Source organism: Vulpes vulpes, chromosome 9 (assembly GCF_048418805.1).
Source record: "Vulpes vulpes isolate BD-2025 chromosome 9, VulVul3, whole genome shotgun sequence".
In the NCBI taxonomy this organism is placed as follows: Eukaryota; Metazoa; Chordata; class Mammalia; order Carnivora; family Canidae; genus Vulpes; species Vulpes vulpes.
In genome coordinates, this window is record NC_132788.1 from 88,420,732 (window position 1) to 88,436,942 (window position 16,211).

The 16,211-nt window shown below is 41.3% G+C and overlaps 1 protein-coding gene across 2 annotated transcripts in view; it reads right to left on the reverse strand.

Annotated features, from left to right (window-relative positions):
• Positions 1-16,211, reverse strand: part of CACNA2D3 (calcium voltage-gated channel auxiliary subunit alpha2delta 3) — an 833,608-nt gene that overhangs the window by 213,563 nt on the left and 603,834 nt on the right. For both annotated transcript variants that reach the window (XM_072720752.1, XM_072720750.1), the window contains 2 exons: positions 2,251-2,322; positions 899-979 (listed from right to left, as the gene is read on the reverse strand). In XM_072720752.1, the coding sequence (XP_072576853.1) occupies positions 899-979; positions 2,251-2,322 (153 nt within the window). The remainder of the gene's footprint in view (positions 1-898; positions 980-2,250; positions 2,323-16,211) is intronic.

Here is a 16,211-nt window from a genome sequence, read left to right on the forward strand (position 1 = left end):
AAAAACAGCAAGTCCACTCACTAAAAGACATGCTCAGAACCTAAGCAGGTAGCATAAGGACAAGGCAATGCTGCTTGATGGTGGTGGCAAGCAAAGGCTGAGTTAGGACCACACTGCTTTAAAGGAAGTGGAGCGTGGAGCCTGGTTGTGATGGAAAGCCGGCCCTGGTATATCCGTTGCTCTGATTTCACTAAAGTGCTGATTTAACCACAACAGTGTACCTTGAGAAGCCAGAGGATATAAGTCCAATCAATGTCATCCTTAGGACCCCACGATGGTTACTGTCACCAGTCACCTTCTTGGCAACTGGCCACCACTTTGTGATCAACCCCAGTGGCAGTGCCATCCACCAGCTTTAGGTGGATGCTTGTGTTGTGCCCACCTGCCCCAGACGGGGCACACCCCAGTCTGGAGACAGCTGGGAAGGCACCCAGAGCTGAGGAGGCCTGTTCTCATGGAGGTAGAGTTAGGTCTGGCCAAGGGTATTAATTAATTACTTAATTAATTAAGTATTAATTTTCCAAGATAGAGGGAATACTCATGATAGAGTTAGAGACAATTTCTCTTTGGGTTTCATTGGGTTCCTGCTAAGAAGTAACACATTTTAGAGGGTCCTCAGGTTGGGATGAGTTAGGACTCGTTTAGAAGACCATCAGAGATGTAGGACCTGCATAGACCCACATAAATATTTAGACTCCCAGAGATCCAGCATGTGTAGACCTACTCAGATCTTCTCAAACCGTTACTGTTCTTATTAAAAAAAAAAAAAAAAAAAGCACCTACCAGAAAGAGAATAGAGGCACCTCTTTACTCCATCATATTTTCATTTACTACTATGGCAGACTGTGAAGGTATCTTGGACGTTTAGTCCTGGATTATTAATTAGGTGACACATTACCTTGTATTTGGGAATGGTCTTCAGAAGCTCTTTCACTGGGACATCTGTGCCAACCACACCCAGAAGAATGCCCTTCGATCTCTGTTGAAAAACAAACAGTAAGCAACAACAACAACAGTGAGTTACTTTGGTGGAAGGAATAGAACTGAGGGAGAAGCCAACACACCATAGATCTCCATCTGGTGCCTTCTCAAAGTTTCTAGAGATTGAAGATTAACCCAAATTTCTATGAGGCCCCTCTTCTATCCCCCCTACCCCTAAATATTGCTAGACAAAAATGGTAGCTTCTCAGGTACTACAGTAGCTCTCAACACACACCCATACAAAGATGCCCTAGTAGCCATCTCTTCTCCCTCCTGAAAATTCAAAATTAATGGGAACAAGCACAAAAGTTTCAGCAGCTAAGGACTGTAACCATTAATCAGTTTATTTTATGGAAGCTTTCCTTCTATAGGAAAGACGTAGCATAACTGCTCTCTCAATTTATACTGCTGTTTGGTGCCCAGGGGAAAGACGTAATAACCCTTGCATTTGTAGCAGCATGTTGGAACCAAGGACCAAGAAGATGAAGGAATAGGCCTCCAAGGAGGGTCCCAGTTCCCAAAGTCAGGGTGATGGAGTGAAACTGTCAGGGTCAGAAAGGCCTCCCAGAAGAAGACACAAATTGCTACTGTCCATTGTTTCCCTCCAGTTCAAGCCCACCTGAAACCTCAGAAGGTGACCCTTTTTAGAAGTAGGGTATAATCACTTCAAGGAGAAATCATCCTGGATTTAGGACAGGCCCTGTATCCAACAACTGGCATCCTTATAAGAGGACAGACAGACTCATGAGAGGAGAAGGCCATGTGGAGATGGAAGCAGAGATACCACAAATGAGGAGCAGCTGGGCACTGGAAGCATCTTTCCCTAGGGCCTTCTCAGGAGGTACAGCCCATCCAATGCCATGATTTTGGGCTTCTAGACTGGAATTTTGAGAATAAATCTTTCTTGTTTTAAGCCACTCCATTTGTGGCCCTCTGTTACCACAGCTCAAGGAAACTAACACAAGGTTGGTCAATATAAATCAGGGAGGGGTCATCCCACCACACTCAAGGATTGTCTCTGGGTCTTTCCTTTCTCTGGTAATTTCACACTTAACTTTGGGGAAAGTGCTGCATACTGTCACATGACACTTGCTGGGATTCCTCTCTTCTATTCTCGATGTCATGATTCTAACAACAGAATTCTAACAACATGGAAAACTGATAGATCCCTTATCTTTAACATAAATAATGTCACCAGAGCTTGAGTCAGAGAATGTCTGAAATGGCAATCCTCATAGTATCACACCAGAGCATGGCTGCTGTACTCACGGTTTCGTTCTGCTTACTAAACACAGGCATGGCGACCGTGGTCATCAGGACGAGGCTCTGATCATCGGCCAGCTGGATGGGGAAAGAAGTCAGTTACCTGGGAATGATTTGAAAACCACACATGATGGCCGGTGGTCACGGCCCTCAACCATCTCATCCTTTCCTGATCAGGGCCATTGGGAACAGACCAGTGCTCACTCAACCTAGTCACCTAGAAGAGAGTGCAATGTCTCTCTACTATGACTTGCAGATTAAGATCCCAGTCCATGGCTGGGGAAACAAAGTCAGCCCCCACCGGTCGGTCCAGCCAATCTGTTACTGCATTCAGCCATTTGGGTTCAAAGAAAGCCTGCCTTGGATCTTAGTGATTCACTTCATTTTATGACCACAGATTGATTTTATCCTTTCACTTTGCAGACATTTATGTGCGATATGGATGCTGCTCCTTAATCTGAAAATTGAGGATCAGAAAACATGAGCATAAGGGGTTTTATGAGTTGTCCCTGCTGGAAACAATGAAATCTGAAATCATTTATTCTCCCCGAGGTAGCTGAGTCAAGACCTTTTGGTACCTCTACACATTTCTATGGCCAGTCCCAGACAGAAAACAAAAAAACAAAATACAACAAATAACTTTATCTCTGATCCCTAAAAATCACCTCTAAGCAGCTAAACATTTCTCCTAGAATAACGACCTTTGAAGTATGGCAAACAATGCACTTCTGCAACCATCTGAATTGCATACAAATGCACTGAGCACCACCACCATCACATCTGGTTTTCATGAAGTGTTGGGAGACAGACAGGAACTCTACCCTGCCCCGGTAACAAGTGGGGAAACAGAGTTCTGGACCACAGTAGGCTTTGGTCAAAGGCAATATTGGTTTTAATTTTCAGCTTTGAATCTTTATTAACTGTATTTATTAAGCCTCCATATCCTCAAATGAAATAATGGCAATTATTCCCCAGCACTGTTGCCTTGAAGAAAAAATGTGAAACTTCCATCCTGGCATAAGGATGCACTCAAAGGATGCTGGTTTCTCTTCCATGCCTGCAAGGTCACATGGCCAGTAAGTGGCAGAGTCCAAACTGAGCTAAGGCATGTGACACTTCTGACAGGGACCAAAGTTACCATGGCAAGTATGGTAGGAGAGAGATCCTTTCTGGTTTCATAGCCCATTTTAGCCTCAAATGAAGCAATCTGTGAGTGAGAATCCACTATCTTCAGCGTATAGTGTTTTCTGATGTGTGAGTACTTCTCTAGAGCTTTAGTTCCATAGAAAATTCAGGTACTGTTCCCTCAATCTTCTTGGGAATAGGCATTTGAAAGAGAAGATTCTAAACCTTAAGGGCCCACATGGACTGAGGTCTCCATGGACGGGCAGGCCTTTGGTGAAAAGGTTATTAAACTCAGTCCATCTCCCACTTATCTTGTTCTTCCAATAGATTCTTCAAACTATAGAGCCTCACTACTTGTAATGTGGTTCACAGAACAACAGCACGACTGCGTTAGAAATGAATAAGCCCAAGCCCCACTCTGAATCTGAACATTTTAATAATTAGTATGCATATTAGAATTCAAGGATCATTATGATAGGGCAATCCCTTCTACCATCAATACTGACTAGCTTAAGAGAAGCTTGTGGGAGTAGGGAAGAGCTCCTAACAGAGACAGGCAGGGCCATGTGTTAGGTTTATGTCTCTGTCAAGGTGGACCTGTATCCTTCCATGACAAACAAGATGAGGCAAGAATCTTACCTTCACTCAAGGACTGGGAATTTGTGGTGTGATGATTAATTTTTTGTGCCAGCTTGGCCAGGCCATTGTGCCTCATGTTTTGATCAAACACTAGTCTAAATGTTGCTGTGAATATATCTTTCTAGTTGTGATTAACATTTTAAAAAGCAAACTTTGATAAAGCAGATTATCCTCCATAATATAGGTATGTCTCCTCCAATTGGTTCAAGGCTTTATGAGAAAAAAACGGGTCCCAGAAGGAAAAAGGAATTCTGCTTCCCCTCTGCCTTCTGATGCAAGTCTGCAACATCCCCTCCTGCTAGAATTTCCAGCCTGCCAACCTACCCTACAGATTTCAGATGTGTCAGCTCCCACAACTATGGGATGCAATTCCTTATAATAAACCTCTCCATGCCCCCCCACTCCAGATATAGGATATATATCCTGCAGATAGAAATAAGGTATCTATCTCCTATGGTTCTATCACTCTGGAGAGCCCTGACTGATATACATGCAATCATGTCCTCTATTATTTGAGGCAGCCTAATTTGGGTGAGAGAATAAGAAAACAAACTTATTACCACATCATAATATTAGTAACTAAATAGTATTAACCATGAGATGATAATGACAGTTTGTGAAGACATGGTTCCAACATCTTGCTAAAAATACTTAAAGTATCCAATGGCCACCACTGAGTGTATGGAAGGTCATTTTCAAAGGCAGAACCAACCCATAGTAAACATCTCTCTTAGAATCAGAGATCTCCCCATATTCCACCTCCTTGATTAATCTTCAATGCTATACAGAAAACTGATTTGAGCTGATCCATAACCTTGGACAACTTCCACTTTGCAACTCAAATCAAAATTTCAAGCGATGCCAGCATGTATCATGGATGAAACCAAAACATACCACTGACAGTAATGAGAAATGAAGCTTTTTCCTGCAACCAGTAAGAATCAGTTATAAGTCACTGGTAATTGTTCTGGCACAGATACAAGATCATGGGAAACTAACTTCCAAATATTAAGCCAGAATAATGTATCAACTTCAATCAAACTTCAATCAGAGGCTAATTCCAAAAGTAATTACAGCCCGTCATTACCTTACCAAAAAAAAAAAAAAAAAAATCCCCATAATGTTGCATGTGTACTGAAACCACTCAATTCTTTAACCAGCCTCTGGTAAACAAAGGAAATGCAGTGAGCTCGGTCTAGCCACTATGCTGGGAGCACATGTACTGTCTCCCGGGGCAGTTCTGGCCCAGATTTGGACTGGCTTGGCCAGAACCATAACCTGTAGCCTTCTTGATGTGCACAGCTCACCAGTATGGCCATAAGGGCTGGTGGGGCCTGGAAATACTACATGCATGACATTAAGATCTTTCTCTACACCTATCAGCTTCTACACCATCTCTCCCAGTCTCCAGAGATCTGAGTTCTGCGAATCTTGAAGGTTTCATGGAGAAGAAACATCAATTTGAAAGTTAATTTGCACTGTGAGCACTTTATGATCGAAAGGCATTCTGTACTCTTGCCATAGGAAATAGCAGCCGGTGGCAAAGCCACTTTGTCCAGACCACCAAGCAGGAGTTATGTAGCCAACCACAGCCAGACACCCTTTGTCCCCCCCACCAGGGGGTCCCTGCTTTTCTGTGGCCCCCTAACCTGTAGTGGCTGTGGAGGCAAGAGCTGCTTATGATTCATACCCGCGGCTTCCAAGAAAAACGCAGACACAGAGTCAACGTTCATTTTCCAAAGGGTAGGAATGGGAGGGGGAGGTCACCATGGTCCATCTGGGAAAAATCCTATTAACTCAAGTCCAAGTGGGAATCCTAAAATGAACTGCCACTCAATTGCCTTTGCCCAGGCTTTGAACAGGCCTCCGAGATGCTTGGTTGTGGCGCTCTGTTGTATAATAAGTGTATATTATTCCATATCCTTCATTTCCTATGCTACATAATGGGGACCATTCTGGTATCAAAGGAAATGATGAATAATAATACCGAACATCTGGTTTATAAAACACAAACTTGCTCAACAGATTGACTGCTTCCTGTCAGCTTCCCAAGTTAATCATGCATGTGGGCTTGTATGAATATGCATTTGGATTCATGTGTGAGGTACATGCAGTGGTGCCAGGGCTTCTACTCCTAATGCTTGATTAGTTTCCCACCAGTGGCACGAGCTGGCCATGTGGACAGCTCTCCGGTGTGGCCCCAGATGGGATAACCATCAGACTTGTGCTAGATCGGTGTGGGCTGTGGGTCTAGTCATTATTATACATTGACTCCCTTGGTAAACACTCCTTCAGCATCAGCTTAAGTGCCAAGTTCCATGCCAAGTGCTGGAAGATAACTAGGCATGAGACACAGGTCTTGCCCACCAGGAACTTCAAGTCCCCCAGAGGAGACAGAAAAGCAATGGGACAGAGGGAGAAAAGCTGGCTGTGGTGGGCACAGTAGCTCTAGTTACATGAGCAGAGGAACTATCTTCTTCAGGACTAGCCTGGATGAAAATAAAAATGTCCAACAGTTACTGATATATCTATTAAGGTTTTTGTGACAGATTCAGAATGCTTCCTGAAAACCAGTTTAACAACAGCCAGGACAAGTTCCCTGCTACAGAGCAATTTCATCCATTTGCTTTAAACTTAAGAATATGCATCAATGGAACAATGAAGGAGGAGACACTTTTAAAAACTGTCTAGTACTCCCCCCCCCCAATCTTTTTTTTTTTTAAATATTACCCCCTTTCTTTAGAGAAATCTCCTTCATCCCTTTCCTCCACAAGGTTCTCTTGGCAACTAACCTCTCCCATCCTGTATGTTACTGGGCATCAGACCCAGGCTGAGCCAACTGGGGCACTACACACACACACACATACCACATACACCCCCTGCCCAGGCCACCTGAGCAGGTTTCTTTTTCCCCATCTGGAGCTAATAGGAAAAACTCTCTACTCCCCTTTGTGGATGACTATAAGAATATAAGCCTGACAATCAAATCCTTTCCCCATAGAAAAGGGACTGAGAAAATAAAGTTAAGCCAGAGACAGGAGGAAAAGTGTGTGTGTATGTGTATGTGTGTGTGTTTGTGTGTATGTGTGATGGAGGAGGAGGAGCAGAGGGGGAGAGAAAGTGAGGAAGGGGACAGAGGGATGGAACCAGTCCCTGGATGCGTTCATTCCTAAGCTCTATTCCACCCATGCTGTTTTCCACTACTGGGTTCCCTGAGGCAATGTTTTCTTTTTCTTTTTGCCCAAATAAGCATGGATTAGATTTGTAACTCATATAATTGAAGAATCCTAACTTGCACAAGTGTCAGTCTTGACCATAAATGATCTAGGTAGCTTTAGATACCCACTGAGGTGGCCCCAAGTACCTTGTACAACTCACAAATTTTGGTACACTATTGCTGTAGCAAGAAAGGTCAAAGGGAAGATGGTCCCAACAACCTTAAGATGAGTGGTTGTGTGTCCTTTCCACAACGGAAGAAATTTAGATAACCCTAAAGTACTCAAACACTGAATGGCAATGGGCAGTATTCTGGAGGAAATGAGGACTCTTTAGGATGGCACAAAAACTATTGTCATGAGGAATTTGTGTAAAACTTTCCTAACGAATATACATTTGCCTACTTTGAGAAAAGAGCCTGCTCTTTTCCTAGAATGCCAGAGTCTGCTCTGACAGAGATGCAAAAAACTGCCGGGAAAGAGGATAGGAATGGAGGCAGGTTGCCGGCACCGCTGGGGCCCTGGCAGGGCCCTTTCTATTGGGACCAGTTGTGACTACAGGGTTGCGTGGGGAAGCCTCCTACCTTTCAAAGACACCTATTATGTTGCATCCCTCACACCTCCACTCACAGGAAGCTTGCCAGGACCAGTGGCGGGACCCTGAGTTCCCCGTAGCTGGAGGCCTCTTGGGCTGAGTGTTAGAGAAAGGAGGTAAGCTGGAGCCAGGTGCTTAGAAGGCCTTTGAACGAGTTAAGGGCAGCACGGCTGACAGCCCCTTTGAGGGCCAACAGGTGGTTTTCAGCAGTGCCTCCTGCCATCACTGCTCAGCCCTGGAGGCTTGGGCTCAAACAGAAGTTTGTGCAGAAATGAGGAACTTAGCTCAGGAAGAGAATGGCTCTAAGCCAGGAACAAAGGCCAACTCACCAACTCTACATATTGCCCTTCTTACGTTTATATGTTTTTCTTTTCTTATTAAAGTCGATCAACATACTATGTTAATAGAGTACATCCCATAATGTATACCACAGCAAATACATATTTTATACATGTGTACATAATTTATGAGTACACAGCTGGGTTTCTGCTGTCTTCCTTCCAACACCTGGCATGAACGCCAACCTGCACTCCGTGAAAAGACACTGCCACCATCTAGTGGCAGTTAGGATGAATTGCAGGCACAAGGTCCTGGGAGATGAGACTTTTCCAGAGGATAGCCTTACTGATTAAAATGTACTTAAAAGGCAGGCAATGTCATTTAGTTCTCCACCCAGTGTGAGCAAAGCTAGGCTGTATAAACTCACCGTTCTGTTAATATCCTGTAACCTTGACAGGGAAAAAAAATAGTACCAAGAGATGAAAAAACACACCATGTACATCTTTAAATAGAAGATGACACATTTTGAAAGTAGATTGATCCTTTGAGGTGTGTAGGATCTAAGAATGTGACAAGGGGAGGTTTTCTCTTTCCTCTCTCCGTGAGCTTAAGTTTATCAATGACCTGGGAATCCCTAAGGGCCATTCTTTTGATAGCATATGATGAGGGCAGTGGGAACAAGATGGGAACAGATGGCAGGCACGTCCTTCAGTTTTCAAACTCTGTGGCAAGGGGAGGGTTGACAGTAGGAAGTCACCAGTATAGCTCTCTGTGCAAATTGGTGAGAACACCAGGCAGGGCAGTGGGGAAACACAAATCTGGGAAAAGGGGTGTGAGCAGAATATGTGGCTATGTAGAGACACTACACAGGAACGAATCCCTGGACCTTCCTTCCTATTCCCAGACCAAAAAGTCCTCTACATCTACCCTTTCAATTCCTGTCTCTGGCCGCTCTCCCCATTCTTCCACTCCTTCCCTCACCCTAACATCCCTTATCTTCAATATTAAAAGGAAATCAGGTGGAAAAATCTAGTAAGGGCCACACTCAATGATGGGTCTTAACTTTCTGTCCTGGAGACATCTCCTGCTGGAGATGCACACACTTTCCAGAGGAAGAACAAATGAAAGCCACTGAAACGTGGAAACTAAATCCTATTGGTGCATCTTATGCCTGAAAAGTAACAGTGTATAGTATCAGCATTACCTGCTTGGCTGATGTTAACACCATCAGATTCTGTGAATTTTACTCTCATTTAGATTTCCACAGCTATTAGTGATAATCATGAAATGTACTGGCTGTTTCAATTGTGGTCAGTTTTAAATGAAAGGCTTTACACATACATGTGTGTTTAAAAATACACTTGCTCAATAACCTAAAAAGCCATTTTGAAATGAGAAGAGAAAGAAAGAATAGCTTGTTCTAGTAATAAATCCAAAAGATTTCTAAATCACCTTTGGTAGTGTATCTGGGTGTGTATCTTTGATCTTTTTTTAAAAAAAACCTCTTTTCTATATGGTTGAAAATTTTAAGAAAAAGAACACTGACATGAACTTTCAACTACAGAATGCATTTTATAAATAAAATCACCCAATAGCATATATCTGCAATTAATATTAATGTCTTAAAATAAATAATAGGGCAGCCTGGGTGGCTCAGTGGTTTAGCACCACCTTCAGCTCAGGGCATGATCCTGGAGACCCAGAATCGAGTCCCACGTTGGGATCCCTGAGTTGAGCCTGCTTTTCCCTCTGCCTGTGCTTCTGCCTCTCTCTTTCTGTGTCTCTCATGAATAAATAAATAAAATCTTTAAAAAAATAAATAATATTAATAATCCTACTCAAATCTTTTTGCATAAAGATCAAACTAGTCCTTCAAACAAACTATGGTAATACTTTGACATGAAAATGCTATGAGAATAAAGTTTTATATTCTGAGTTAAACATATTATGCTTATCAATATTTTAGATGTTCTTTATGGTAAGAGGTTTAGTAAAAGCAGGCATTACTATTTTTAATTGAAAAGCTGGTTCTTTCAATGTAAGCAGTATGAATTGTTTGCCTTTTATGATACTGCTCAGATGAACTGCTACCCATTTAAAATCTAGGCAATTTATGAACACCAGCCATTGTTTAGATTCTCATTTTGCTCTGGCATCTTTCAACAATTGTGAAGATGCTTGAATCCTAAATAATATAAGGATAAACAAAGTAGCAGTGGAAAATAAGAAAAAATAAGAATAAGCAAATCTTCCAAGTAACATTTCCCCTCACTTTGCATCTGATTGTCTTGGTAAAGTGCTCAGTTCTCGAGAATGCTCCATAAGTGACAATTTCCTGTTAGCCAAGAAATTTCTGCTTCTTACTGAATCATTATTACTTGCATCTGAGATCTGAAGGCCCTGAATTCTTCTGAGATTTACTGTATTTTAAGTTGTCTAAATACAAAAGTAAACAGATTTCCCTCTTTGAACTTTGTATCTTGTATGAACTCAACTGTTGAGTTTGTTTGTCCTCTCTTTCTCTTTTTAACAACCTGAAGACAACTTTGTGAGTGATAGTGCTGGATAATGTTGGAACATCTGTATGAGATTCTCAAAATAACTTTCTTCTAATAAAGTTGTTATTATTCAGGAAAATTTTTTTATGTTGCTTCCTCTTTTCCCGGCATTTCTGAAAGACGTCATTAAACAGGGAATATGTTTTATGAGTAATCATCTAGACAGATGGAAGATGCGGTCTTTGGCCAGGGACATATACATCAGTGAACCCATGGGCAAGACAATATTACAGATCAACCTATCTGAAAGCTGTTTGAGGAAACTGCTTTGTTTGTTTATTAGGGTACAACATGCTTATTTCAAGAATGTCCCAAAATAATGACAATACAAATTACCATAGGGCATTGGATTTTGGCTAATACTCACGATGAGCTATGACACATAACGGACCCCCCCATCATTGCTGAGCATTTATATTGTCACAAACGTGGTTTAGACACCTCCCAAATAAATGCCTAAAAATACAGTCAACTGTTGGAGCTTTGGGGCCCTGGGATAAAACCTTCCCCTTGTTTAAAGACCCCCTGAAACGTTGCTTCCTCCATAAAACCTTCCCTAACGAAGTGGAAATGGGAACCAGATGTTCTCAAACTTCACTACAAAGATAATCATATTTACTCTACAACCTAAGATACCATCTAGGACCAAATTTGTGCAAACTGTTAATACAGCAGTCACTGAACACTGTAGCTGGAAGAAAAACTGAAAATTCTGTAGGGCTTGTAAACTCCAAGGGCAGAAGCTGGGAATGGTTCCTCTTTTTATCCATAGTATTTAGCATAGATCTGGTATATAGGAAGCGCTGAGCAAATGATCCCGGAAATAATTGATGCCAATCTTCCCTTTTATTTATTTGATAATCAAGGTCCAAGAAGGAAAAAGGAGTCACAGAGAATTGGTACCAGAATTTGGACAATCTTGTCCTTTTATATTCCAGCACCTCCGCTTGCTCATGGCTCCTTCATTTAGTATCTGTGTATATTGTGCCTACGCTAGAGTGCTGAGACTCTGAGAGGTTCTGAGAAGCTGGTGCTTAGATGCTGCTGCCACCAGTAGGGACAGAATGTTCATATAATAATAGCTAAGTTTAACACTATGACTTCTTTGGGAAGCAGCACAGACAAGAGAATCAACTATGGAAGCATCTGGAATTAAATCCCAGACCAGGTTACCCAAACTTATTGAGTCATTTTTTTCCCTCATTGAGTCATTTTTATTTATACATCCTTCTATTCATCTATCTGGCTTCCAGCCATCTATCCATATCTATTTACAAGCATAGCTTGTAATTATTAGATGTGATTTTAAATGTTTTCATATTTACATAGTCTTAGCTTTAACTGTGACACAGACCTTGCAAAATGCCCAGGCTCATATTGTAGGTGAAGAAATAAAAGCACAAAGTACCTTGTACCAGTTCACAGGGAGCAGCAGGGTGGGGATTTAGACCTTGGCCCATTTGATGCTACAGGCCTTCTCCCCATCACTGTGCCCTCAGCCTCTTTTCTGTAAAGGACAAAGACAAATGTCATGCTTTGCCTTAAGGAGCCTGGAATGCAATGAAAGAGGCAACCACACTAATCATCGCTAAAGTAGGAATGCCCTCCATAGTTCTTGGGAGGGTTAAGTAGAATTATAGATGTAAAGCACCGAATACAGTGCCTGGCACATCCAACAAGTACAAACACTCTCATAAGAACCACTCTAGGTGAGGGGAGAGGAGTTCATTAGTTGCTCTGGAATTCCCCACTGCTCTACTAAATTAGAACACTCCATCCATCTCTCCATTTGAATTGTATAAACAAAATAGAAAAATACTTCTCCTTTATCCCATGATAGATCATCATGGCTTTAATAGTTAAACAAAATGTATTAAAAATCAGTTGGCAGGGAAGGGGGGAGGGTAGCAGTCTTCGTAATCATGAATATGGAAGGAGATTAGGAAGAAAGCACACTGGGAAGGGAATTGTCAAGAGGAAGTGGCCAGGGAAGAAGGGGCAGATACTTCAGAAGTACCCAGGCTCCAAATTAGTTACTGCATCCTAGGCCTGGGCAAACATGGATGGGTCCAATCCAAGCACACAAGGGCTCATGACTCAGCAAGTGGTTCAATTTTGTGAGTCATTTCTGGAAAAAGAAAATCCATACCATGGCATTAGTCCTTCAGCTGACATTTTTCTACCTCATGAAACTAGGTTGGGTTTTCCAAAATCCTTCCAGTTAATTTGAAGGGATAAACATCTAACTTTCTGTTTTTGAACTTGTTAGTTGTACTGCTGTGCAGGATTGCACAACTGCTCTGGTTTAACCCCAGAGGTTCATTTCAGTCGAATCCTTTGGCGTGAGTTGTCTGAAAGCCCGCACAAAGCCATCCCAGAAGTTCTCATGGAACTAGGCTACATTTGGGCTTGTAATGAATATACACCAATTAATCAGGGATCTGACCAGCCAATATCATGACTGGAAAAAGGATTAGGCAGCTGAGCTATGACCAGACCAACAAATATCTGACTCAGTTTAGAAGAAAAGCTTTAAAGGCAGTTGCTTCATTAAAATTAAAATTTCATTTTAATGGGCAGAGACAATAAGGTAGATAAATTCTGTCAGCAAAAATTAGAATAGTTTATAAAAACATTATGCCAAGAATAAAGAAAGGCAAGGCTATGCCTATAGTGTGTGTGTGTGTGTGTGTGTGTGTGTGTGTGTTTTCTCCTGAGTATTTCATGGCATTTTCATACACACCTGCCACACTGGAAATCTCTACCTATGAGGTCCCATAAAGTCAGACTAATACCATTGACAATGATTTGGTATTGAATTCATACAGACTTGGCTTAGATTTACATTTTGACATAGATTTAGTTTCCAGATGAGTCATGGAATTGTACTGATTTTCATTAGCCCTGTGTTGGAATGGTGTTCTTTACTGTGAATTCTCTCCCACTTCCTTTCTCCTATAGAACTCATAGAAACATAGTAATGCAATCACAAAATAAATGGTTTTCTCATTGAAGCCTACGGTTTATAGGTTCCCTAATTCTTTCCTTCATTGAGGTATTCCATGCAGTTGTCCTCTACATGATACTCCAGGGGCTTGACCAATAAAGGGCAGACTCATATACTGCTTTCAGGCAACACATCTTAGTGTGCCAAGTGATGAACACAGTTGTCCTAAATCTACCAATAAATACAGAGGAACCCTCAAAATGGCAGTTCTGTGAGCTCATGATCGCCCTTGGGTCAATAAGTGAGCTCTGGAGAAGGATATTTAGAAGCAAGGAAATCAGAACATCAGGTGTCTTATGATGTTCTCTTCAAGAAAGTCCCTAGGCTTGACACAGTCATACTGACATTAATATTGTCATAGCCAAATTCACCAGCTTTGTGAAATAGCTCTCTTCAATCCTTTGCTTTCCTTTCTGTGTAGAAGGAAAAAGGATGTATATATTTCTTTGAGGAGGTAAGAACAATTGTAATGAAAACAATTTTTTTTTAATTCCACTGTTTTTACTTGATGTTTCTCTGACTTTCAAAAGACAAGGCAGTTTCATTTTAGTAATGTTACGAGTAAGGTTTGTATTATTTTAATACCTCAAGAAAGTCCTATTTTATAGTTGTTTGATTTAAATAACTAGTAGAAAGCATTCACATATCTTAAATACATGAGAATTTTTAAAAGAAGACTTTGAATCCCTAAGTCACTGAACATTAGGTCTGGGACTAGAAAGCTTGGAGATACTAGGGATTTTTAAATCAATTCTTGGTTTTTGACTTTACAAAAATGCCTACTTTTCTTTTGTTTGTTTCTGAACATCAGAATACATCAGTGTTTCAAAACCATTTCTAATGTATTTGTGTCAAATCAGTCTCTATTAAACAAGATATACTACTAGCATGATAGGTAGTATTGTTCTTGCCATGGCCAGCTTCCCCTCCGGTCGGGCATTCTGTTAGTGTGCTTCCCAGAAGAGTCCTATAAAGGGAATGTTTTCACCCATTGCTATAAGAAGAAAACCATGGCTCAGGATGATGGAGTCCTAGGCCTAAGTTTGCCAGGAAGGACTGGCAGGGCAGGGCCTCCTCTCTATTTCCAGCCAACCCTGCAGTGGGACAAATGGGCTGTCTTTGCTCTGCCCTAAGAGCGGGATGGCTTCATTCCATCATGCGTGCACACCACAAAGGGCTGGACTGTGCAGGAATAGTACTCTCCAAATAGCAACTGGGGCAAATGTCACTCTCACCTGCTCTATTCTTCCCATTTAAAAGTCCACATAGCCTCTCCTTCTGACCAGCCCTGTACTGAACTGCAAGTAGGACAAGCCACACCTCTAAATGAGGTGTGTGTAGGGTAGGTAGCCCCCAGGGTTCAACCAAGCACCAGCATTTCCATGGATTGCAGAGCCTCAGGTCAGTGTTGCTCTAAGGATCTCATGGATGGGGCCTTTGACTAAAGATCAGAGATGATTTCTCTTTCTGTTGGAAAAAGAAGAGTTTTGATAAACAAAGGTACTTTTTAGATTTCTCCCATGGGACGACACATCATTGATAAACTGCCCACTGTCTGATCAGAGCTGTCTGCACCAAGAATCAATGTAATTGTGTGTGTGTTTTTAAAACCGAGCTTGGGGGCAGCCCTGGTGGCTTAGCGGTTTAGCGCCGCCTTCAGCCCAGGGCGTGATCCTGGAGATCTGGGATTGAGTCCCGCGTCGGGCTCCGTGCATAGAGCCTGCTTCTCCCTCTTCCTGTATCTCTGCCTCTCTCTCTCTCTCTCTGTCTGTCTCTAATAAATAAATAAAATCTTAAAAAAAATAAAATAAAACCGAGCTTGGATTTCCCAGTATTACATTTGTTTCCGGAGTGAGTTAGGCTCAGCAAACAATTATTGGGCTAAGCCTTGTTTGCCCATTTAATGTATTTATTAAGTGGATTTACTTCACTATTATTAGAAATATAACTAGTTAATTATAAAAATACATGCTCACCAAACAGGGTTTGAGAAGTACAGAAATGTATCAAGAATAAAGCAAAATATTTGTTCTTTACTCAGAGGGGAATACTCACTATTAGAGATGCCTGTGCGTTTCTTTCCAGTATTGTTTTGTAAATCTGTATGTTTACACACACATGTACACAGAGAACAGAATGTACATAAAATGTTACATTCTGATTTTAAAACTAATTTATTTTATTATATTATTAAATTTCATTTTGACCACAATTTTATAATGGCTTCCTATCCTTTGGAACTTTGATGACTTTTGCCACCACTTTACTATTGTGGGTATTTTGGTTCTTCTTTTCCTCATTATAGATAAAATTGCAGGTCACTGACCAATTTAGGTTATAATCTTTCCACAAAAGAGGATTATTGGGTTAAAACATGCAAGTGTGAAAATTCTTCATATGTACTAGCCATGTATTCTTGGAGGTTTTTCATATTTTTAACCAATTTTCATGCCTAACAGTGTAAAAGCTATGAACTAAAAAAAATAAATAAATAAAAACAACAACCATATTTTCATAATTGAATTCTGGTTCTTACTTTGCTTTTATCC